A 27,187-nucleotide genomic window follows, 5' to 3' on the forward strand; every position below is an offset into this window, starting at 1 on the left:
TTTTTTTATAAATATGTTTAATAATTTCCAGAATGGTTTTACAGATTATTCACGTGGTTCTGATGCAAATTATAAATATAATAATAATGTGTAGGTATGTTCAAATCTTAAATAAGTTATCCAAAGTTTCCGCCGCATAAGGAACAGATAGCAGCAGGGGGAATTGGCTGTGGCATTGGGGATGTCCTGGGTTTTTCTGGATCTGAAAGATATTCATTTTCGATAATCTCTCCTCGTGGTACTGGATAAGATTGTATTTTTTTTAATGAATTAAGATAAGATAATATATTAGATTGATTAGGACCATTGTTTACTTGTGGAAACGCATTAGGTCCATTGCTAGAGTGGTACCTAAAATAAAACAAAAAATGAAATTAATAAACCATACACAAAAAATTTGTTTGCTTTATTCCGGTGTCGTAACATTTGGGCAATTAGAAAAAAGGCTACTAAAAACACGTAGAGTGCCATAATGTATAAAATTTTTTATTCCTAAATGTTGTTTTTTATAACGTCTATAACGCAACCTTTGTCGAAAAAGATATGTCTCCTTGACAATATTAATTTTTTGCGCTGGTGGATAATAAGCGGTATCCACCAATAATTTCAGACTATTCGAGTGTGTGACACCGCATTCACGTGCAGAAGATTTGCTTGTTAATATCCTTGTATGACAACTATGACAAGTCGCTGTATTATTTCTATAAACTTTTCATTTTGGACGAGCTATTTATTTTTTTGTAAATGAAATCCATTGGTATGTTTTACAGTAGTGGTGCTCAGACTTATACTGAGTGGGATCTACTACACAAACTGCAAGTATTCAGCAATCGACTGCTAGTAAAAAACAATTTTGAAAATAATAGTATATTATTCAACGAGCATGTAATGATGGCTACTACTCACGATGACACGAGCCACAGTGGTTCCAAATGCCGAAAACGTGGTCATGAACCTTTAAAAGTGTATATTGTTTATACGTTTTGAAATTATTTTCGTTCTTAAGGGTTTTTGGCATCGCTGACTACGAATCTGGCATTATTTTTTCTGAAAAACAAAATGGCGGATCCAACATGGCGGAAAGAAATTGAAAATATCAATCAAAAAGGAAAATTGTTTGTCAAATTTGGTAGGTTAAGGTAGCTGATTACAAATCTAACATTACTTTTTTTTTTAAACAAAATGGCGGATCCAATATGGACGAAAGAAGTTCGAAAATTTTATTTTTGGCGCATTTTTGTTTAAAATGTTGTACTATAAGGGACTTTTGAAACTGCTGATTACCAATACATTTTCTTTATGAAGTACAATATTCAGAATCTATTACTTATATACAACTGCCCATACATACTCAACAATCGCCAGAATCATGTAATATGCGTCATTTCCCACTTTTTATAGGCAGGTAAACCAAAGTGATTCTGTATCTCCTTACTATATATTTTAAGATTAATAAACATTAGTCGCAGAATTATGCAGAATTTTGTACTTTTGGAATGCATCTTTACAAATTTTTAATTATTTCAAGTATATATTCACTATTTATGCATTAACAAATTTAATGCATTTATTGTTAATAAATGTTGATTTAAGTTACATCTTACATTACTACATACTTAAAAAAGAAGAATCTACTTTACAGCGATAAAATTGATAAACTACAAAACGTTTTACAGCGTTTTCAATATACGAGTTCTTTTTCACTTTCTCTGCCGGCCAAAATAACCCCGGACATGGCCCACTTGTACCTGAGTTGTAAACCAGAATACATCCAGTCTGATCCTCATACCTGCGAATTTGGACTCTACGATAGTATGAGAAAACAACTGTAAACATAAAAATCCCTAAATAGGGACTCCTTTTTTCGCCTCATGACCACGTTTTCAGCATTTGGAATCACTGTGCGAGCCGTAGGCGAGTGTCGTAATTCATCAGAGTGAGTAATAGCCATTACATGCGAGTAGAATATTATACTTCTTCTACGACCTTTTTTATTTTAATTAGTAAAAAAATTAATTATCAACTACTCGAGATTTAAATTATAATAATTTACAAGAATACCTAAATGCTATTTACCCCTAGTACGTGGCTGAATAATTGGTTGATTACTATTACCAAATTATTATTTATTGTAAAAATACAACTAAGTATAGAAATAGTCAATATAAGTTCTATTCGTTTCCGAAAAATTATAAGCTTAAATTTGTACCTACTGTCAATTAATCTAATAAATAGGAAATGGCTGTTGTCGGAGGACGTATTTCAATAGTTAAAATGTATATTTACATTTAACTATATACACTTACCGGCAGAAAAAACCGCCACCCCAAAAAATGGGTCATTTTTAATGTCTTATATTTCCTAAACCTGATGTCCGATTTAAGTAATTCTTTTTATATGTTATAGCCTTATTCTTTAGCAATATCCCTGTAATAATATTGTTGCTAGACAAGTACACTGTCATTGTATACAGGGTGTACGAATCAAACTCTGTTTTCTTCTCAAATTTTGGAACACCCTGTGGAATGTTCTAGCTTTTATAAAATACTGAAGTTAAAACCCAACTATAGCCTCAGATTTTCTTAAGATCTTGCTTTTTGTTTCATTCGCTTATGTTGGATAATAAAAGAGTTATACGCTTTAACAACTACCCCTGTTTTTCGTCAATACAGGGTGTTTTTCAATAAGTACGGCAAACTTTAAGGGGTAATTCTGCATGATAAAATAATGACAGTTTGCTTTATAAACGTATGCCCACAAATGCTTTGTTTCCGAGATAGGGGGTGTTGAAATTGTTCTTACAAACTGACGATTTATTCATTGCTCTAAAACGGTTTGTGATATGCAAAGGAAATTTGGTAGATTTTAAGAGGTAGTTATTGTGCATTTTTTGGCATACAATTAAGAATTTTAAATTCACCATTGAAGTGCATACGGGATATATCTAAAATGTTTATACCCGTATGTACGCCAATGGTGAATATAAAATTCTTAGTTGTATGCCAAAAAATGCGCAATAACTATCTCTTAAAATCTACCAAATTTCATTTGCATATCACAAACCGTTTTAGAGCAATAAATAAGTCGTCAGTTTGTAAGAACAATTTCAACACCCCCTATTTCGGAAACGAAGCATTTACGGGCATACGTTTATAAAGCAAACTTTTATTATTTTATCATGCAGAATTACCCCTTAAAGTTTGCCGTACTTATTTAAAAACACCCTGTATTGACGAAAAACAGGGGTAGTTGTTAAAGTGTCTAACTTTTTTATTATCCAACATGAAAACCTGAGGCTATAGTTTAGGGTTTTAATTTCAGTAATTTATAAAAGCTAGAACATTCCACATGGTGTTCCAAAGTTTGAGAAAAAAACACAGTTTGATTCGTACACCCTGTATACTATGACAATGTACCTGTCTAGCAACAATATTATTACACTCCAATTACACAACAATATTACACAACAATATTATATCGTACACCCTGTATACTATGACAATGTACCTGTCTAGCAACAATATTATTACACAGATATTGTTAAAGAATAAGGCTATAAGATATTAAAAGAATTACTTAAATCGGTCATCACGTTTAGGAAATACAAGACATTAAAAATGACCCATTTTTTGGGGTGGCGATTTTTTCTGCCGGTAAGTGTATAATATAATAATATAACTATACATGATATGTTATAACATATTTAACACAATATAACTTGAAAAATAAACACAATATTAGTTATAAATTCCAATTAACATAAACAAGATGAGCTAATGACACTGTCGCAAAAATAAATGATAAACCTCAAAATTTTTAGTAAACTAGATATAAACGTAAAAAATATACTGACATTGTTACAGTTAAAATTCCTTTAAAAATTTTTCGAAGTTAATTATTATTGATATAAATTACAATAATTATTGTATTAAATAAACAACTTTAAGTAATTTTATTTGCAGTTTATATACGATTAATATTAAAAGTGGCATGCGTCACTTGAATCTAACTTCAGCCCGTGAGTAATGACCCGTGAGTAACTTCAGCCCATGAGTAATGAATTTTTACTACAAGAATCTACAGGTCGAGCAAGTCTCGTAAATTTCACGATTGCGAGCCACGCTTCACGCAACCGTGTTTGCGTACTTGTGTTTCGAGTTGCGTGGTCGTGCGGAGTTATATTTACCAAATTTAAATGTAATCGTTTCTACTGATAATAATATACTATTCTCAATATGGCTACTGGGTGTAAAAGATAAATCTTATTCTATCTGTTCTTCATGAGTTTTAGATAATTTTAGTTGTATTTCTTTGTAATTTTGTGTTGTACAAAGATTAATTTAACATTTTCTCTGGAAGTATTAATTTAGAAAGATAATATGCTTCATTGGTGTTGTGTTTTGAAGTGTGAAATGCAAAGTAATTGTGATAAAGTCAAGATAAAGTTCACTTTTAAACTGAACTAAATAAGGTATCTGAGAGACAACAATGGTTAAATGCAATACAATGTACAGGTTTTACTAGCGAAATGAAAATTTTCCTGTCCTGTCTGCTGTAATCATTTTATATCTGGTAAGTTACAATTACAACAGTAACGATTTTTGAAGATGTTAACATTTTAATCTTATAGGAAAATAGGAAAACCAGCCGACTTAATCGATAATAACAATCTCCAGATTGGGTTCCTTCAATAAATATGGGCTATAAACACAATGAAATAAGTTCCCCAAAATCTAAAATGGAGTGCTATCAAAGGAGAATTAAAGGAAAAAATATTCATATTGAAATTATTTATAAGGCACAGGACTGTCTTAAATTCTACAATAATACTAGGTGGGTAAATGATTTTAGACATTTTTCATTAAGAGTAGATTAAGATTAAGTAGATTTTCATTCAGTAGATTTAAGACTTGTTTACACGGGTAGAGTAATGATGCAAGTACTTGATAGAGTAGAGTAACTCTACCTGTAAAAATGCTCAGCACAGTAGAATAGCTGGTAGAGTGTATAGTTGGAGTTAAAGTAGAGTGACTAGCAACCTATGGCAAAGTAACTACTCTATGACCACCACTACTGCCAAAATGTCTACTCGGCTACACACTCTACCCATGGAACACGCTCAATTATGGCAGAATAGAGTAGGTAGGAGAGTACATGGGGGCGCTGTCATTCTGGCTGGAATTGTGTTTTGTGTAAATAGTGAAAATGAAGTTCACCGAAGATGAAACTTTAAAACTTGTAGAGCTATAATACGGCGAATACCAGTGTTTATGGAATTTAGGTAGTGTATACTACAGAAATAAAAGTTTGCAGCAAGCTGCGGAGGATGAAATCGTCGAAAGAATGGCAAAGGGGGCTTTGGAGTAAACGAGCTTAAGCAAAAAATTAAGAATTTAAGGTGCACTTATAATCAAGAGTGTTTAAAAATACAAAAATCAGTTTCACTATACTAGCATCAGTACTATACTTGTACTCTCCTCATGTGAATGGTATCAAGCCATTTTTGGTAGAGTACTACTGCTACTCTACTCTCCTCAAAACTCTACCCATGTAAACAAGTCTTTAGAAACAGTGGAAAATGAGGTAGCTAGTAGAGTAGTAGTAGAGTAAAATATACTGGTTTAGCAAATTACAATGTTTTAAGTTAATACAGTAGCGATCAACAGGTAGCCAAAACGTGTTCCAAGATTGCCACTGTAATTTTGAATATTTTTTCGAGGTATTTGGCACACGTATTTGTAAAATAATAAAGAATGGTGGTACAGAGCCCAATTTGAAAAATATATTAATATGTGGAAATTACTCTGTAATTATACAATATTTAAAAAAGAGCCTGTACCGCCATTAAGAAGAACAAAAAAATACACTTTCTTCAAATAAACTTTTTTATCCGATGCCTAGATTTTGTGTAATTTTGGAACTACTAATGAAATAAAAAATTTTAGTAGTTCCAAAATAACACAAAATCGGATAAAAAAGTTGTATTTGAAGAAAGTGTATTTTTTTGTTCTTCTTAATGGCGGTACAAGCTCGTTTTTTTATATTGTATTTAATTACAAAGTAATTCTTTACACCATTCTTTATTATATTAAGAATATGTGTGCCAAATATCTCGAAAAAATATTCAAAATTACAGCCGCAATCTTGGAACACCATTACGCTACCTGTTGATCGATACTGTTACCTCTTAAGATAGTTTTAATAGTTATTTATGATATAAGTATTAAAAGTACAATTTTAAGACGTGCATGTGAAAGTTAACTTGAAAAAATAATTGTATTAATGTTTTGACTTCCACATCAGATGTCATTGTCAAAATACAAAATATTCATTATTATTAGGTTTATTCTAGCAAACAGTCAAACTAGTCAAAAACCATCAGCAATCAGTTGGTCGGTAAAAGAACATAATACAGTCACCAGTGCGATCCCCTCTACTCGCGCTGGTCCACTATTCGCTGATGATTTCAAACTGTTTGAAACTGATGCTAAAACAAACCTATTATTATTATGCATATCATTATCTGTAAATAATATTTCTTCTGATTGTTAATTGTAAAGGATAGAAAAATTACCATTTATTTTATTTTTTTTTAGAATCAGCTGAGAGAAGTGGTCTACAAAAAACCAGGAAGAAAACGGAATATGTGGCTACGAAAGGCAAAAGAAAGGTTTACAAAGCAAATGTGACACATTTTTTTGAAATATTTAGGAATATCAGTAAATTGCATTAAAAAATGTATGAAAAGATTTTTTTCAATAAAAATGTTTATATTTATCAAGGATGTATTATTTGGTATGGCCACATATCGTCAGTGATGTAATAATACATCCTATCTGTTTTTTTCATGAGTTTTGTAAGAGAGACTAAAAACTTGTCTTAGGGTCACCTCCTGTTTTCATATGATATTTGTTTTGTAGTAAATTAAACTATCTATGAACTACAAAACAAGTCAAAACTTACATATGAACACAGGAGGTGACCTTAAAACATGTTTTTCCATCTCTCATACAAAACTCATGAAAAAACAGATAGGAGGTATTGTCACATCAGCAAGGATGTACAGTGATGAGTGCCCTAATAACCGGCAAAATATGGGCAACATATTTAGTTGTGAGATAAAAAGAAATGAAACTAGTCGAGCTGGGAAATTTAGCGAAATTAACCTTTAAATTTACGTTATATTGATCCCACCTTTACACATATCGGAGGAGTATGTCAACTAAAACTGTCACTGTGACAGTGGTAGTTTCCAAACTCGTCTGATATGTCTGAAGGTGGTACACAATCAATACAATCTAAATGTATAAGTTAATATCGCTAAATTTCCCAGCTCGACTAGTTTCATGTCTTTTTATCTCACTACTTAATACATCTTTTGTGCTATTTTGCCGGTTATTAGAGCGCTCATCACTGTATTTCTGGTATATCCAGGGAATGTCTACAAAATATATTTTGAATGTCCAGAGAACATTCGTGGACATTCATGGAATGTTCCAATAAGACATTCAGGTAATGTTTAAAATGCTGACACAGGATTTTCCTGGGATGTTCAGGGAACATGTTTTCGGGGATATTCCAGGAATTTTTCAATGTCTGTGTACCTTCTATGGACCTATATGGAATATTTTGGTGTTATTACCGCCGCACTCCACTTGCGATTTGTAATCAGGAAGATTGAACACATTGTTTCAAATACAAGTCAATCCATTTGTGACTAAATAATCATGGATTGACTTCTATTTGAAAGAATGTGTTCAATCTTCACAACTACAAATCGCAAGTGGAGTCCGGCGCTTAGGGCTACTTCCTCTTTGGTATTATGTATTATACTACAGAAATCAGGAACTTTCCTTCTAAATATATGTATGCATCTTGGCCATCAAACATATTCTTTGAAACATTTTTTTAAGGGGTTACATAGGTCTTGTGGGTAAAAAAAGTGACTTTTTAAAAAAAATATATCTCGAAAACTAAAATTTATTTTTATTTATAATTGGAACATGTAAAAGTATAGTACTTAAGGTAGTCTCAAAAAAAGTTTCAGCCAAAAATATTCATTTTTGTAGAGTTTAAGTTTTTTTTGCGTTGGCAGCATAACTAAGTCCAGTCTCATCTGAAATCAAAAAGTTTCTTGTAGTTTATACCTCTGGCTAGAATATGAACGAAGGAATTAAAAAAAATAAAATTTGAAGATTTTACATAAGTTTAAACACATTTTTGACCCCAATTTTTCTCATTTTTAAAGTAGTTTTTTTTTATAAAACAAAAATGACCTCATCTAATAAAAAATCATTTGTTCATTCACTAGCCAGAGGTATAAACTACAAGAAACTTTGATTTCAGATGAGACTGGACTTGTTATGCTGCTCACCACAAAAAAGGGCTGTTGTCGAAAAATTGCAGTCAACTCTACAAAAATGAATATTTTTGGCTGAAATTTTTTTGAGAGTACAGTGGAACCTCGATTATCCGTCTCTCCATTAACCGTCACCTCTGTTAACCGTCAGGGTCCGTACATAAGTTGTATTGAGTACATAAGAAGAAATTTGTACAATATTATTGTACAAATTAATGTACAATAATAACGAATGAAGTTATGGCTGAATCAACTGTTTTGTTTTCGTTGCCTAAAGATGACTTAAAGTAATGGTTAATTTGTGATGAGGACGCAAGCGGCTATCGATTGCTGACAGATGATGGAATCGTTGAAATGGCACAACAGAGACTGACGAAACAGCTTCAGAAGCTGACACAAACTTAGAATTTGACGGTGGCCATGTCGATGATGCTTTTGCAACTGACAAAGATTTGCCTAAAGAAGCTGCATCGCACATTAAACCATTCATCGAGTGGTATTCTCGACAAGAAGAATCCAATAAAGTAGATTGCATGATCTTACGATGATTAAGAAATTCATCCCTTGCAAAATGTGGAACATCAATAAAACAAACAAAGATTTCAGAATATTTTAAACCAAATTAGACAATATTAACACGAACACAGAGTCCTCTTATTGTATTATCAAACAAAACAAACAAATAAAATTTGAGAGTTGTATTATCAATTTTTAACTTTTTTTTAATGTTCTGTTAACCGTCTTTTCGATTATCCGTCATACCCTTGGTCCGGTGCCCTGACGGATAATCGAGGTTCTACTGTACTATACTTTTACATGTTTCAATTATAAATAAAAATAATTTTTAGTTTCCAAGATATAATTTTTTTAAAAAGTCACTTTTTTTACCTGCAAGACAACAACTTGTTGATTTCAAATTGTAACAGTTGTTTTGCAAAGTATGCTGCCCTCTTGTATTTTCTGTGTTATCTTCATCATACAATTACTTCATCTAAAAATTTTCTGCGAAAAAAAAATAAAACAAAAGTTTAACCACAGAATCAAGTTACACAAATTTTCAAACACCTCACCTGATACAGCGTCTCAAGTACGATTGCGCGAATTGGTAAATATAACTCCGCACGACCACGCAACTCGAAACACAAGTACGCAAACACGGTTGCGTGAAGCGTGGCTCACAATCGTGAAATTTACGAGACTTGCTCGACCTGTAGATTCTTGTATTTTTACTCACGGGTACAGTAATGGGTGCTATTATCTATGAAAAAATAACGAATAATGAGCATGTTATTAAACGGTCGTAGAAAAAAAGCTTTATTGCACATTTCTATTTGATAAAAAGTTGCAACTACAGAAAGTTGTAATTAAAGTCATGTTTTTATCTTGATTTTATTTGGATGTTGATGCATGGCACTGTATATCATCCACAAGTTTTTCATATTATGATGGTACGTAATTACAGAGGGCCAAACGCAAGCATGATGAGAGATATTTGTCAGTTAGCCGATTAAGATACTTTGACTTCACTACCGTCATTTGGGAAAATACAGACTCACACAAGTACGTTGATCCAAAGAATGCTGTGAGCTGCAGAGCTACTTGTCTTAAAGACGGTTATTTGTCAGACGATATGAAAGACCAATATCTCGTATCGGTCGCTCTGGATTTAAGGTGTATTAGCGTTAACCCGTACGCGTCCACTGCTGGACATAGGTCTCCCTCAGCTCTTTCGATTTATCTCTATTTTGTGCGGCTTGCATCCAGTTACCGATAACATTCTTCAAATCATCGGCCCATCTGGTTAGTGGGCGTCCTCTGCTTTGTAGTGCTTCTTCTCGTGGCCTCCACTCGACAATTCGTTTTGTCCATCGGTTGTCTGGCAATCTGGCGACGTGTCCTGCCCAATTCCACTAAGCGACGGGATTTTTTCGACAGCGTCTGTTGTTTTTGTTCTACTTAAGGTGTATATTCGAAATTATTTTCAGTGCCTCATTTTGGATGGAAATAATCTCCATATTGAAAGTAATGGATATTGCAGTGGCAAATTTTTACATATCTTCACAAGAAGATGGATTAGACATGAATGTTACAATATCTGTAAGTTTTTTTAAAATCAACGAAGCATCTTTCAAACTCGCTATGAACTGCTTGCAGCTCCGTCTCCAAATAAACATAATTCAAATGAGCCGTTACCCTTTTTTTCAACCATGGAGAGTTGTTTAAATCCTTTCTGTTCAGTTGATTAATCAATAATTTCAATTTGTTTAAAAAACAATCTACTAAGCTTATCATATCGATAATTGTTTTATTTTTATCGTGTAGTTTCAAATTAAAGAGGTTCAAATGTTTTCCCAAATCTGATACGAAGCCAGATCACTGAGCCATTTTTCGTTTTGAAGTAAATAGGCGTCTTTCCTTCGTTCTTCTAGAAAATAAATTATTTCGGGAAGTAACTCCTGGAACCTATCTAAAAATTTTTCGCGGCTCAACCACCTCACATCTGTATTCAGAAGTAAATCAGTTTGTTCCGCAGAGTCGCTAGCTTCCAATTGCACTTTAAAAAGTTGTAAGTCGTTGCAAGCTTCGCGCTCTGATTGAATTCATAATTTTTGTTGTCATCTTCATGACGTCGTCCATATTTAAAATTTTGGAACACAAAACTTGCTGGTGAATGATACAATGAAATAAAAAAACCGATCGAAAGTTATCGTTAGCTCGACATAATTCAACACATTAACACATTCATTGTTAACGACAGTCATGGATGGTGCACCATCTGTTGTAATACACACAAGTTTGTAAATCGGTAGCTCGTATTGTTCTACAAAATTAAAAAAAAAAAGTACCTAGATATATTCTCCGCGAGTTTTTTCTTTTAGAGGCAGCATTGTTAACAATGCTTCTTTAGCCAACAATTCTTTGATAGCAGACATAATTCCTTTTCCATTTGTATTTTTTTCGTAAATCGCGATCGACTTCAAAAACTTTGGCGATCGACTGGTCGATCGCGATCGACTCTTTGAGCACCGCTGCTTTACAGCAATAAGAAAAAGCACAAAATATGAAAGCTATAATTGATCGTTGGGTCGATACAAACGCCGAAGGAATGAAAACATTTATAGGAATCATTCTGTGGGTGGGTGTTATGCGTTTACCTACGATTTAATCGTACTGGTCAAGAAATGTTCCCTATACAAATGCTGTTTCTTCGGTTATGTCACGAAATAGGTTCCGAATAAGTATGTTCTACTTAAAATGTGGCATTTTTCAAATAATGAAGTCGCAGACCAAATTTTTAAACCTTTTCAAAATCAGTGAGCTATTAAAAAAACCAATAATTTTATTCTCAAGCTGCCCCTGGAGAATTCATTTGCACAGATGGAACTTTGGTGCCATTCAAGGGGCACTTGAAATTCAAACAATACATACAAAACACGCGTCCCAAATTTGGCATCAAATTGTTCAAAGTATATCTCGATGGTGGTTACCTATATAACACTAAAATATACTATGGTAAAGAAGGTTGGTCGTGACTTTACAGTACCTTCAAAAACAGTCCTAACACTAAGTGCAGATTTGTTGAATGATCTACGAACAATTTGTATGGACAATTATTACTTAAGTGTTGAGATTGCTCATACTCTTCTAGAAGAACAAACATTTTTTTTGGTACATTACGCAAAAACAGAAATAACAATCCTGATATAGTTATAACAAGTTACGGAAAGGCCAACCAATAATCCAAGGGATATCCGAGCAATAGAAGAATATTTCTGGAGAAGTGGAAGGATAATAGAGATGTCTTACTTGTGAATACTAAGTACATTTTGGCTATGATTACGGATTCCGGATATGATCAGGAATTCAAAAGCAAAGAGGATGAGTCCAAAAACCCAAAACAGCAATAGAATACAACAATCCTGCGAAGAATAAGTCAAAAAAAAACGAAATATTAGTTCTGCGAGGCATATTTTCGCCTTGACTGTTTTTTCTAAAGTTTATAATGTTTTTTAAAACTAGTTTTACGCTCTTATTGCCGCATAATTTTTTCTTTCTAAATAAACAATATGAATATCTATTTGTTTTGCTGACAAAAGGTTTGGGCATTTGTAGGTACTCGTCATTTTGTGTAACACAAAAACTAACTTTACTACTTTTTGTGTATATGCATTATAAACCTCTTCATATGCATTTGTCAGTAGTTTCGTGCATTTCAGTTACTCACCATTAATCCAAGTAATGAAGCTTAATATAGGACAAAACATCACAATTTTTACAGAATGAATCGATTTGCTTGAAAATTTGAGAATAAGTAGTGGATAGTCCAAGGATCAAAATCTATATGATGCCGAAAGGCGCTTTTACCATGGGGGTGGTTGCCACCCCATCTCGGGGGTGGAAATTTTATATTATATTTTGACTGCAAAAGTTGATAATAACATTCATTCTAAGCAAAACATGTTCTATACATTTTTTTTGATAAAATTAATAGTTTTCGATTTATTCCCTATCGAAAGTGTTAGTTTTATATCGAAAAAATCAATGTTTTTCGATATATGCTCATTTACGATTCACTCAATTATTGCCAGTTTTATAAAAAATAATCATTCTAAGCCAGTAAAACTTCTAGAATCTATTAATAATACACAAACAAAGAAGAATAAATAAGGTCAATGACTAAAAACACCGCTAACTGACATTATTATGCTTCCAACTGGATTTCTCCTTTTTTTTTCAAAAAAATATATTGATTTTTTAACCGTAACTTTTTTATTTTTTATCGTAGAAAGTTTTGTAAAGAAGACTTTTGTAGGCAGCTCACTCAATTTTTGCCGTAGAAAAAATTTTTGCCGTAGAATATCGTGGCTTGCTAACCTGAGAGCATGGTACAGAATGGTACACAACTATTCCGCTTAGCAACCAACAAAGTCATCATAACCAGAATGATCGCCAACGTTCGGAACTGACAGGCACCCTAAGAAGAAGATAATGCCAGAGGCCGGTGGAAATTGAAGAAATAGTTTAACAACAATTAATTTGATAATTAACAATTTACAGTGGCAGTAATAACCATAATAATTATGATACATCAGAACAACTATTATATATTATATATTATATGATTTTCGTATAAAAATGCATTATATCTATCTAACGTACTTTACAGGATTTAAATTTGAATAAAGCGTCCTCAGGAATGTTTTAAAGTTATAAACAATTTTTTGTTTAAAAAAAATTGTTAATACATAATTACTTAGCAAAATTGTTAGTTGAAAATAAAATATTTTGTTGGGAAAACCGGGATTTTCTGAGGAAAATTTTCGTCGAAACAAATTGGAAAAGAAAAACAGGTTTAAATAACGGTGCATTTTTATTTGGGTGTTTTTGGTGTAAAGTTAAAATCATCTGAGTTACAGAGCAGTAATGAACAAAACACAATTTCGGAGCGCCAATTTGTTTATAAAAAAAAATAGCACACTATCTGCGGACTTTGCATATCTATGTATATTATTAATATTATACAATCATAAAATTCGATTCCACAAAAAAAATTGCTGGTAAATACATAACTTTCCACAAAAATGGCATATTTACCGGTAATGTGCCCAGACCAGTTTTATTGTATATATGTTTTTCAAATATAGTCCGGGCTATTATATCGTCGCCCCCGTTAGCAAAATTATTCCCATTCGATTTTTTTGCACAAACTTACTCAAAAAGAGGTCCTTCAAACAAATCCACAGGGTCCCGTGGTCAAGAAATTGTTTAAACAATTTTTTAAAAACAAATTCACAAAAATAATTTTTTTTGTTTCTAACAAAATATTTTTAAATAATTTTGATCATTCTGAGCAAAAAATTTCTTCCGTGATTTTTCTCTAAAATTGATTTTTGTCAAGTTATATGCGTATTAAAATATGAAAAATGCGAAAATGGCCATATTCAAGGTTTATAACTCGATTAATAGTCCATTCTTTCACGGTTTTTGCTCTAAATTTTAAAGAACCGCTTGGATTGACATGAAATTTGGCATAGGCATAGCTTACATGTCAAAGAAAAAAAGTGATATTGTGCCAATGTGTGCTTTTGCCCTGGGGATGACTTTCTTCCCAACAGGGGGTGAAAAAATATAAGTCCAAAATAAGTCCGGAAATGGATAAACTGACTAATTTTAAGTAACTTTTGTTATATATAGCTTTTTCGGCAAGTCAACACTTTTCGAGTTATTTGCGAGTGAATATGTTCATTTTTCAACAAAATAACTACATTTTTAGACGGTTTTTCGCAAATAACTCAAAAAGTAAGTATTTTGTCGAAAAAAACGTTCTTAGCAAAAATATAGCCTGTAAAAAAGTAAAAAAAATGGTGTACGCGTTGTATTGGGATACACTGCATCTCAGTAATCATCTTATTAAGACCAATTCTTTAATAATTAAATGTCTTTGGTAAAACAAATACGTTTGTTTATAATAAATACGATTGACCTACATTACCACATCAATGCATGCGGTTTGGATACAAGGTCAGTTTGAAATAATAATTAGTATACGTTATTTATAATCTAGTCGATTCAGCAGTTTTAGTATCACTCTCACTTTTTGTTTATATAAAAACAATAAACACGGCAATCCACTTTTAGTTATACTTTCACGGAGAAAAGATTAGTCAATTAGTATTTGAGATCCCGGCGGGCAACATCACATCTATTAAATATTATACCACCAGCTCCTTACCGTTATAACTCCAACGTACAAATAAATGTATTCACAGTGAGTATTGTTACTTCATCAACCCTTATGGTAGGGGGTGGCTCAGAAGTGGCTTAATTATCTGAGGTGGCTCAGAAGCTAGGAGCCACCATAGCGTTAGGTCTCTGGACCTCGTAAAACCAGAGTTATAGCCAATGAAAAATAGATTCATATTCACCACATTTCAAATAAAATACTTCGAAGTGAAATATCCAAAAAATTAAGCATTAACAAAATTTTTGGGGAAAACCCGTTATAACTTTTTTAAAGTGTTTTAAAAAAGCTTTATTTCTGTTTTTATAAAAAGTGTCCAGCATTAAATTTAAGCAAGTTACGCTCAAAGTAAAGTTGGTCCCTTTTGTTTTGGCAAAAAAAATCGGGAAGACCACCCCCCAATTAGTAACTTAAATGAAATTAATCGTTACCGCTCCACAAATTATTTTACTTATGTTGTGTTTATATGATCTGTAAGTCTCATCGATTCAAAGTGCTTATTTTGGAAAAAATTTGGTTTTAAATTTTTAAAAATTTAAATTTTGAAAAATATGCTTTTTTTCACAATAACTTAAAAATTGTTAGAGATACCAAAAATCTCGAAAAACAAAAAAAGTTAGCATTGCTTTTCTGAATACCACATATTTTTTTGTTTCTCTGTTAGACAAAAATTGATTAAGATTTGCTGTTTCTAAATTTGCATACATCCGTGATCAGTGACTCGTTCAACCCCTTTTAACTACAGCCCTTTCAAAAATAAGGACTTTGAACCGATGCAACTTACAGATCATATAAACAATACATACACGAGTCAAGAAATTTGTGAAAGTCGTAACGATTAAGTTCATTTGAGATACTAATTAGGGGGTGATTTTCCCGATTTTTTTACAAAAAAACGGACTAACTTTATTTTGAGCGTAACTTGTTTACTTTTGATGCTAGAAATTTTTTTTAAACAAAAATGAAGCTTTTTTTAAACACTTTAAATAAGTTGTAATGAGTTTTCCCCGAAATATGCTTCATTTTTGGTTATTTCACGTTAAAGTATTCCAATTGGAATTTGGCTAATATGAACCTATTTTTAATTAGCTATAACTCTGCTTCTACTAGGTATAGAAACGTGATATATAGGTACATACATCATTTTTTAAAATTTTTTACGGGCTATATTTTTTCTAGTAATGTTTTTCGACAAAATACTTACTATTTAAGTTATTTGCAAAAAACCGTCTAAAAGCGTGGTTATTTTGTTGAAAAAACGAACATATTCACTGGCAAATAACTCGAAAAGTATTGACTTAGTGAAAAACCTCTATAAAACAAAATTTACTTTAAATTAGTCAGTTTATCAATTTCCGGACTCACTTTGGACGAATACTTTTTCACCCCTAAGAGGGGGTGAAAACCACCCTCGGGGTAAAAGCACATATCGGCACAATATCACTTTTTTTCTTTGACTTGTTAGCTATGTGTATGCCAAATTGCATGTCAATCCAAGCGGTTCTTTAAAATTTAGAGGTTTTGCAATATTTTACCGTTAAATAACGTACTATAAAAATTATATTATGTAAGTCAGAAAGTGATCAAAGCAAATTTAACCCCCCCCCCCTTCAAGATACGTAAGACATTTTTGTCATTTGCTCAAAGTTACTTAAAAAGAGGTCCCTATAACAAATCCACAAGGTGCTAGGCGGTGCAGTGGTCAAAAAATTGTTTAAAAATTTTTTTTAAAACAAATTCGCAAAAATAATTGTTTTACTTCGAACAAATTTTTTTTAGATCATTTGGGTCATTTTGAGCAAAAAAGGTCTCTTGTGATTTTTCTCTAACATTGATTGGGCGCTATAATATGGGCACAATCAGAATACAAGATTTTTGTTGACTGCTCTGAAAGACCAAAAGATACTGCTAACCTTGAGCATGTCAAGGTATGTATATACAGGAATGTTCCCAGTTAGTGTCGCAAAAAATGACTTGCTCTGTTTATGCCATAGTGGTGCTATTCTGGAGGAAACCTGGATCTGGCACAATAGGCTTATAACGAATGAAGATTTGGTAGATCAAGTACCAGAGCTATCAATATCTGATAGCTAGAGTGAAAAAGACGGGTTAAATTGTGCATTCACAATTTTTTTTCAACATATTGTGTAGATTAACAGTTTTAATTCCGTTAGAGGTGAGATAATCTGTTTTAGTGTTAACATTTTGTAATATAATGCGTTTTTGTTAGAGGTCTTTTATTGATACTTTATGAATACAAATTCATTAAGCTCACAGTATCCAATTATTGTGTTCATAGAAAAACTCATCAAGTACAAAAATCAATCAAATATTTAATAAATCATATGGTAGGGGAGCCCAAGCGGGGATTTTTGCAGTTACTCGAGCGCGTCAGATTATCATATGGGGAGAAACCTGGTGCCCTGCAGATGTACCTCTACCATATATTGGCTCTTAAAACAGGGGAGTTCGTTAAGGGGGGCCCGAAAAAAAATCTATCCTTAAAAAAACTTGAAATTGTCAGATTAAGATAAGGTAAGTTAAGTACATGCAAAAGAGTGTATATTTCAAAAATCTGACGATTTGAGCCGGGCGTAAGGAAATGGGTGAGTCCCAAAGTTTCACAAGAAAAAAGCGAATATTTCGCGAAATGAATGACAGATCGAAAAACTAAAAGATATGTGCTCAATATATTTTAAGAGTCTATCGAATGATATCAAACACGACTTCCCACGGAGAGGGGTGGGGGGTAAATTTAATATTTCAAATACGAATCCCGCGATATTTCGCGAAATGAACATCAGATCGAAAAACTGTAAAATATACTTATTCAATATTTTTGAAAAATCTATCGAATGGCATCAAACTCGACCCCCCACGGAGGTGAGGTGGGGGGTTACTTTAAAATCTTAAATAGGAGCCCTCATTTTTTATTGCAGATTTGGATTCCTTACGTAAAAATAAGTAACTTTTATTCAAAACATTTTTTCGAATTATTGATAGATGGCGTTATAATCGGAAAAAACGATTGTTGGAAATGGAAAATTAAATTAAAAAATGGCAAGCGCCCACTAAAATGGAAAATTTTACTTATTTTTTTGGTTTTAGGACCTACTCTTTACAACCCAATAGGTCCTCAAAGCGCTCGAGTGACTGCACATTTAGCATACTTTGCTCCCCTACCAAAAATATCTGTTTTTCTATTTTTTGTTTATCTGTTTTTCTAAAAATTTCTCATGCAGTGAGAAATGTCGGCCATTGCAGTGAGAAATATTTTTCGCACGGGTTGTCCTACGGTTTTACATATATGATCGCCGTTTCCATGGCAACATGCACAATTCAAACACAAGTAATATTGTCAAAAAAAATGTGTTGAAGCAAACTTACCAGGAATTACCTTTCAAAACTGTTCAAAAATAACTGTTACTTAATTAGAATTTTAAATATATAACGTGTATAGTTTTAATAATATTAAATACCTACATGTATATGTATTTTATTTCAATATATGCATATAATATACATAAAAGCACCTAAATTATTTAATTTTGAAGTTTAAGCTCTTGACAAAACCGCATCAATTGAAACAGTACAGTGTACAACACATGAGAAAATGACATACTTCTCCCTCGCTTGATTTGCGGCCCTCGCCTCGTGCCTCGGCTCGTGCCAACAAACTTCTGCGCTCGTGAGAAATATGCCTTTTTTATATCTCACTTGTTGTACAATACACTATTTTACTTAGATACTATTTAAAGTTGCATTACAAAAATTCCAACATTGAAGTCAGGTGAATTTAAAAGACAATTTGTTCCTTTAAATCGATTTTACTCCACTTTCTGAAAAGCTTTAGTAAGTTTAACTTCTAAAGGTACGTATCCATTAGGTTGGTGCTTCGTGCTCCGTGTAGCTGCTCCACATAGTGGATACATTGGTGCCCCCGCTCGGCGCTCACCCTCTGCGATCCAAGCGGTGACGGTTTAATATGTAGACGACCGCATGCCGTATCCATTGGATCAGTTACACTGAGCACGGAGCACGGAGCATCAACGTAATGGATACGTGCCTTAATATGACGAAAAACGCATGTCGATAAACACATATACACAGGGCCGGATCTACAAATTCTGGGGCCCCCTGCAAGAAGTCCTTTGGGGCCCCCTATACGGACTTACCACAGGGGCCCCTGGTATGAAGGAGAGGGGGGCAAATTTAAATTTTGATGATACATGAAACTGCTTGATTTAGTAGTTTGTTTGGAAATTATTTTAAGTTAAATAAGCCAATATCTAGAATAATTGGTTATGATAAAATTAAAAATACTACACTGCAAAAACTTTCCTTCTAAATTTCATTTCTGCAAAGCATTGCATTAACGTACGCTTGTCTAGTTGTGAGGCTTCTCTTTGGTTTATCGCCAACATTCCAAGATCGCTAAGTCTGTCTTGTCCCATTGATGTTCGGAGATAACATTTAATTCTTTTTAGCACTGAGAACGACCTTTCTGCAGATGCCATTGTTACCGGCAAAGTCAAAAATAACATTAAAGCAGTCTGTACTTCTGGAAAACTTGTAGCTAATGTGTCAAACTCAATCATTAAAAGTGAAGCTAAGTCATAAACCGTTTTCAGTTTTGATAGCTCACATTTAAATCCACTTTGAAGGGATATAAGTTCAAGAGGTAGCGATGGCCCTATGTCTTTTTCGTACACTTTTTGCAATTCTCCAGCTTTTTCAAAGATTTCTTTTTCAGTTAGCTTGACCAGAACAGTTGGAAATAAAACAGAAAACAGCTGGACAACATCTCGAACAGAAGAAAAGCGGTCCTCAATTTGACGATTGACTATGTCCAAAACAGCGTAAAACACTTGCACTCTGAAGGCCCCTTCACCACTTGAAAACCTGAAATCTTCTGCTAGTTCATCAAAGTGTCGTTTTACTTTGCGCTGCCTGCTTTGAGAAAACATTGGTTGTACGTTCCATTTACGTGCTATAAATGTGGCTTCATCTTTGTAGGCCTCGTAATCTTCCCTCATTTTCTTGAGCTCAGTTTGACTTCTTTCAAGTACTCTGGCAGCTTTTTCTAAGTCTGTTTCCTTGCCTTGAAGAAACTTAGACGTGATGTTTAGCTGTGTAAAAATCTTGGACAACACTACTGTCAGCATTACAAACTGAAAGTTATCAAGAGATTTTGCAAGTGCTTTAACTTCAGAAACTTCTTCTTGCTTGTTACTCTCAAGTATAATCTTCGTAAGAGCTTTCATAATGTCCAAATACCTTACCTTAGCTGCTAAAATCGAATCATGTCTTGATGCCCACCTAGTTGGATTCAACTTCTTCAATGTCACTTCAGATTCACCCGTTAATGACGACAAAATGTCCCACCTCTTAATGCTGAGGCCGAAGAAAACATAAAGAGATTGCAGAGTTGTGAAATAACTGTCCACTGCTCTCACTTCCTTAACAGCATCATTGATGGCAAGATTTAAATTGTGCGCATTGCAGTGTACATAAACAGCAAGTTTTTCAATTTCTTGAAGTCTTTTTTGCACACCTGTGTATGGTGCTTTCATAACCGACGCACCATCGTAGCCTTGTCCTCTGCACTTGTGTATATCCAAGCCCAGGTTTTGTAAACAGTCAACAACTTGGGTGGAAAGTCCAAGTGCAGTTGCGTCTTTTACATGGAAGAAACCAAGAAATGATTCCTCAATACTTAATTTCTTATATTCTTCAAAATTACCATCTTCGTCTTGCCTCAACTCTTCAAAGAAATTCGTATAACGAATCACAAAGCTCAACTGGTCTTTCTTGCCAAGATCTTGTGTTGTATCAACAATAAGTGAAAAAAACCTTGCTTTGTTGATGTTTTCAAGGAGCTTTCCTTTCAATTTTGAAGACATACAGTTAATGATTTGATTTTGTATGTCATGACTTAAGTATCTAGTGTGACCCTTCGGCATGCTTACAACCTGTGCCATAACAGTGTCATACTTGGCCAACAGTTGTACTAAAGATAAAAAGTTTCCCTCATAGTTACCGTTATGCTCTTGAGAACCTCTAAAAGCTAGTGAATTTTTAGCCAACGTAAGGGTAATATCAAAAAGTCTTTCTAAGACCTGTGCCCAAAACAGATCTTGAGATTGTTGTTCTGAATCTACCAACTTATTTATTTGTTTGCTACATTTCCATCGATGGAAAGCTTTACAAGCATGAATGTGATTTTCTGAAGTACTGTGAGTTTCGGAGTACTGGGACTATCGGGAGTCTACTATTAGTATAAAATATTCAATACATGAGAAATAAAATCGATTTTTCAGAATCATAGAAAAATCATGGGTGAGGGGGCCCAGAAGGGGCCCCCACCAGGCCGGGGCCCCACACGCGCCGCGGGGTTTCGCGGTTCCTAGATCCGGCACTGCATATACATATTATCTACATATTCACTCAATAAGTTTAGCACAGAAAGATGAAAAAATTCTATAAATGTATTTATTTTTTTTTCTTTAATCCGGCATTGGTCGCTAGGTAGATTATTACGCGAGTGGTCGCACGTGAGATTTTCTCTCACATATTCAAATTTTGCCTTCTTTTACAAAATAAAATTTTTAAAACAGATTTTAATAGTTATTTATGATATAAGTGTAAAAAGTACACGTTTAAGGCACGCATGTGAAAGTTTGCAGAATGAGCGATAGAGAGTTCTGCAATTCACCTGAGTGCTTAAAAATGTACTTTTTAACACGCATATCATACAATATTTTTTCTACAAAACGTAATTACAGGACAATATCTACAAAAACTTTTACTTGAACTTGACTGACATTCCATTTTTATATTTTTTTGACATTACATCAAAATTGCTTATACGGTCAATACGAATTGCAGTGCCATAAAATTTTTAAAGCACTAGTTTAAGTTAGAAAATAAAATTAACCTAAAAGGGAGGTTCCCTAGGTTGGCTGTATACCATATAGTTAAAAAACTCTAACATGAAGTAAAACCACTTCTATGTAATTGGTATATTTATTAAAATTTTAAAAATCCCAATGGATTGATTAAAATGTGTCCAATTCAGAACGTTTTCAGACCTATCGGTCCATCATCAGTGAATCTACATTAAAATTAATTTTTATACACAGTTGGTGGCTCCGGTGGTCGCTAGATGAGAGAATGCTCGTGAAGCGCATTGACTCAGCAATCTGGTGATACTACGTCAACTGAGTCACTATCTGAGCGGACAAGTCTATTAGATTGTCGAGAAAGGATAGATAGGAGACTAGAAGGAACCTAAGCGCGTATAATTTCCAAGAAAAATAGTTGTGCGCAATTTTCTGAAACCGTGAGAGAAAATCTCATATAGCGACTACTGCCGGGTTAAAGGCGAAGAGGAAGATCGAAATCAAGATGGAGTAACGCGAGTTAAAGAAGATATAAAAGACATAGCGAACTTGGAAAGAAAATCAACTGAAAAAAAGGAGTGCAAAAGAATAGTATAATTGAGGCGCTTAGTGCAAGAGTGGCCTAACTGATTTTAACATTATTTTACATAATCAAAAAAATGATCAAAAGCTATCAATATCCGATTGTTTTAGTAATTGTATGTTGACCAATAATGATACTTGGTCAACATAAAACTACTAAAACAATCGGACACTGTTAGCTTCTGATCATTTTCTTTGATTATGTAAAGTAATGCTAAAATCAGTTAAAACCACTCTTGCACTAAGCGCCTCAATTAAGGCTCTATTTTCCCCTGAAAAAATCTTCCATAATATAGAAATATAGATAATAATAATAATAGTTATTTATGATATACATAAGTGTTAAAAGTACAGTTTTAAGGCACGTATGTGAAGGATTGCAGAATGAGCGAAGCGAATCTTGCCTTAAAAATGTTCTTTTAACACGTATATTATCCAATATTTTTTCTACAAACTTGTTAAGAATGCAACAATACAGTTTAAATTAAATTTTTAAAATCCTTTAAGGTTATGGTTATGTAAATATTCGCAAATATTTTACGGCTATCCCTACTTTTTCTGTCTTTACACGGCAAATTACGTGTAGTAAAATTCTCACTGGTATGGAAACTGCAGATGTAAACATTAGGTTGACAGGTTGACAGTGACATTGTCATTAGAAAGGTGGAGATGGCTATTTCGGTTTCGTTCAGTTTTTGAATGTTCTTGGATAACCTTTACTTGTATAAATGATAGGATTATTTTTTCACTAATTATGTATTCAGTGGTTACCATTATTTATATACTATACAAATAGTCGAAAAGGAATAAAAGTTGTAAAGTTATTTTAATAATGTCCTGTTACCATGGAAAGCTTAGATAAGGTTTGAACATGTGAAGAACTGCGTTGTATAAATGTAGTATTACTCAATTAATTTATAAAGACTTTATTTATTCCTTTATTTGCGCAAATTAAAATATGGGACGTTGTTAAAAGAAATGTGTTACTGAAAAGCGAAGAAATAGACGGTTAGCTCAATTGAAGTAAGTACTTCTTCTTCTTCTTTAGTTTATTGGCCTCCACCTACTTGGATATTTGGCCAGCTCATCGTCGCGGAATAAGGGAAAAATCCCTTATTCACTTACAATTTGGAGTTAGTACATTGTACAATTTGATTCTTCTTCTTCTTCTTTAGTTAACTGGCAATATTGGTTGGTGAAGTAAGTACTTTTTTACATAAATCAAATTAATTACTTTTGTATTTTTCAAATTAATTTTAAATTTTTAGTGAAAATATGATCTATAAAATCTATCGGTAAACCAATAGTTTTCGCATTAAATTTTATTCTCGTTTAAAGGAGTAAACTATATGTTGGATTGTTGGAAGCTTTTGGCGATTGTAGATATGTTTGTGGACATATCAAATGATTTATTACTACGATCACTACAAAGCGTAGCGCCAGCCGTGTCTGCATTACACCAATCGTGATGGAATTAGTTTTCCATTTTGTGATTGTGATTTGTGAATTCACATTTTTACGTACCGAATTATTAGAATTGTACATGAGTAAAAATGAGTGACTCAGATCCGAAGCGACAAAAGAGTTACGCGAGGATAAAAATGAACAATTGTTATTTGTTAATCTTCACAATTATTAAATTTTATTTGATAAAAGAATGACCCCAAAAATTAAGAATCTTCTTCTTAGTTTGTAAATTTTTCTATGACACACATTCATAAATGCTGCCATATTGTAACAAAAAAATACCTACGCCGAAGACGTCCACCCACCAACTTCACTTAAACTGAAGCAAAATACTACTAAACAAGCACATACTTCAAAAGCGTAGTACCTACATTCTTCTATGTAGGCTGGTAAATAGTAGCAAATACTACGGAGAAAAGCAAATATGCTTTTTAAGTGTAGTGAAATTTTCAAAAATATAGTACGTACTTAAAGCATTAGCATTTACTACATTTTATGCCACCATGGGCACTTTACTTGATAGCTAAACTCGTACCTATTTACGGTTATCGGAACAAACTCTTTAAAATAATACTTTAATTTGAACTTTAATGACTTAAAATACTTGAATTTTCCACAAATAATATATAAACAATAAATAAATTTTTATTAATTGTACGCCTTAAGGTGAAACAGTAGCGATCAACAGGTAGCGAAAACGCGTTCCACGATTGCGGCTGTAATTTTGAATATTTTTTCGAGATATTTGGCACACGTATTCGTAATATAATAAATAATGGCGGTACAGAGCCCAATTTGAAAAATATATTAATATGTGAAAATTACTCTGTAATTAAATACAATATTAAAAAAACGAGCCTGTACCGCCATTAAGAAGAACAAAAAATACACTTTCTTCAAATAAACTTTTTATCCGATGCCTAGATTTTGTGTCATTTTGGAACTACTAATGAAATAAAAAATTTTAGTAGTTCCAAAATGACACACAATCTAGGCATCGGATAAAAAAGTTTATTTGAAGAAAGTGTATTTTTTTGTTTTCTTAATGGCGGTACAGGCTCGTTTTTTTAATATTCAGTCGTATATGTAAGTTGAAGACTTTAAAATGATATTGCCAATATTTATGAGTTGCGTTACTGGGACGACTATACTGAAAGATTGTTCATTCGATTACATGAAATCAACCCCAACTCAAGAATATCCGTCACAAAAAAAATCATAACATGTGATCTGTCTTTAAAAAGACAACCACACGCAATGGTGACAGTAAAATTCTCGCGTTAGATATTCCATACTAAATCACGAGGGAAAAGCCAGGAAAAAACCTCGTGATACTATCCCGATATCGTAAGTATTAGGTCTTACTTTAGTTTACTCTCAAATATAATACCAACTTCTAACCTTAATATGTACATATGTTATTTTAAATTATAAATAATATAAATAATACATAAATATATAAATAATACTAAAATATAAAATATGTACTAACTCGATATGTTATTGACTTATTAATCTATCTATTTATTTACCATACTAAAAGAGGAAGTCAATAGAAACAAAATACCACGATTAGTAAGTCAATAACATATCGAGTTAGTACATATTCTATATTTTAGTATTATTTATATATCTATGTATTACTAATATTATTTATAATTTAAAATAACATTATGTAAATATTAAGGTCAGAATTTGGTATTAGTTTTGAGAGTCAATTAAAGTAAGACCTAATACTTACGATGTCGGGATAGTATCACGAGGTTTTTTCCTGGTTTTTCCCTCGTGATTTACTATGGAATCTCTAACGCGAGAATTTTACTGTCACCGTTGCAGATCACATGTTATGATTTTTTTTGTGACGGATATTCTTGAGTTGGGGTTGATTTCATGTAATCGAATGAACTATCTTTCAGTAAAGTCATCCCAGGAACGCAACTCATAAATATTGGCAATACCATTTTAAACTCTTCAACTTTAAAATGTATAATATATGTCTGAATTACGGATATAAATGAGTCAGATTAAATAAATTATCAGAAGAATTTTTTTTTACTAAGCAACAACAATTTTGTTTAATTCATTAATATATTTTGTATTTCGAAAACGACTCCCGATTTGGGCATCGGAACTTAATTACAATAATTTTTTTAGTAAAATTGTGGCTTTTTTCCCATCAAAACTAGTTATGTAATTGCAAAAATGCCACTATAAAATAGCTTCAGAACAACATTAAAATATATTCATTTCGTTGAAATCATATAATAGAAGTATAACTTTCTAACGTGCGTTAAAGGTAAACACACATTAATTTTTTATTACATTATTTTATCCTAAATACACTATGCTTATCCAAAATATTGACAAAATACTAAAATCTAAATAAAAAATAGATTTACTTACACATCATTCGAATTACTAGTATTTTTACTGTCTATTGCACCAGGGCTAACACTTTTATTTGTTAGTCTTTCAGACGTCCTAGCAAATACTTGACTAAAAAAAACACAAGCTATAATAACCCTTGCGGATTTCATTATACCAATGATATATGGCGAAAAATTAAAAGTATCTTCATTTAATAAATATTTAACGCCCAAGGATTTAAATTACCGTGTCCCCTTATATAATAAAAAACTGGCCATTATATACTACATATTTATGAGTTGAATAAAATTTTAAATTTATTTATGATTATAAATATGAAATGGTTATTACATAATTTTTTTCTTATCGTGTGGGTGTAAGTTTAGTTCTTACTTGATTAATGTATTAAATTTCTTCTAAAATATAACTTCATAAATTTTTGCATGTTTAAGAAATAAACAAATGAAGAACAGGAAAACACACTGAGAAAAGTAGATACTGTTGCATATCAACAACACAATACAGTTTGATACAACCAATTATTCCGGAAAACCTTGGTACTTCACCCTCCCTCGCAAATACATACCTATCCACCATCAGTAGAATTCGATTTTGACATGCATGTTATCCTGCACATTTATTTAAAACAAATATATTAGATTGGAATGTTTGCCAAGAATGTGAGATTAAAAGTGACTTGAACCATACATTTTTTTAATGCAAGGAGCATAAACACCTAACCAACAAGGCCAACAACCTAATTAAAAG

General features: G+C 32.6%; 1 protein-coding gene across 1 annotated transcript; it reads right to left on the minus strand.

The window, feature by feature from the left end:
* On the minus strand, nucleotides 1-27,031 carry LOC126884453 (uncharacterized). Its single transcript, XM_050650382.1, has 3 exons — nucleotides 27,006-27,031; nucleotides 26,456-26,548; nucleotides 1-351 (listed from the first exon to the last, which is right to left on the minus strand). Exons 1-3 carry the CDS (start codon nucleotides 27,014-27,016, stop codon nucleotides 117-119), a joined length of 339 nt encoding a protein of 112 aa, XP_050506339.1. The 5' UTR covers nucleotides 27,017-27,031; the 3' UTR covers nucleotides 1-116.
* Between the last annotated feature and the right edge of the window lie 156 nt (nucleotides 27,032-27,187).

The sequence above is a fragment of the Diabrotica virgifera genome, chromosome 5 (genome assembly GCF_917563875.1).
Source record: "Diabrotica virgifera virgifera chromosome 5, PGI_DIABVI_V3a".
NCBI classification, from domain to species: domain Eukaryota; kingdom Metazoa; phylum Arthropoda; class Insecta; order Coleoptera; family Chrysomelidae; genus Diabrotica; species Diabrotica virgifera.

Excerpts from the sequence above, each read along its gene's own strand:
- LOC126884453 (XM_050650382.1), bottom strand. Across the intron at positions 352-26,455 it reads ACTAGTAATTCGAATGATGT|GTACCACTCTAGCAATGGAC; the intron begins GTAAGTAAATCT and ends GTTTTATTTTAG.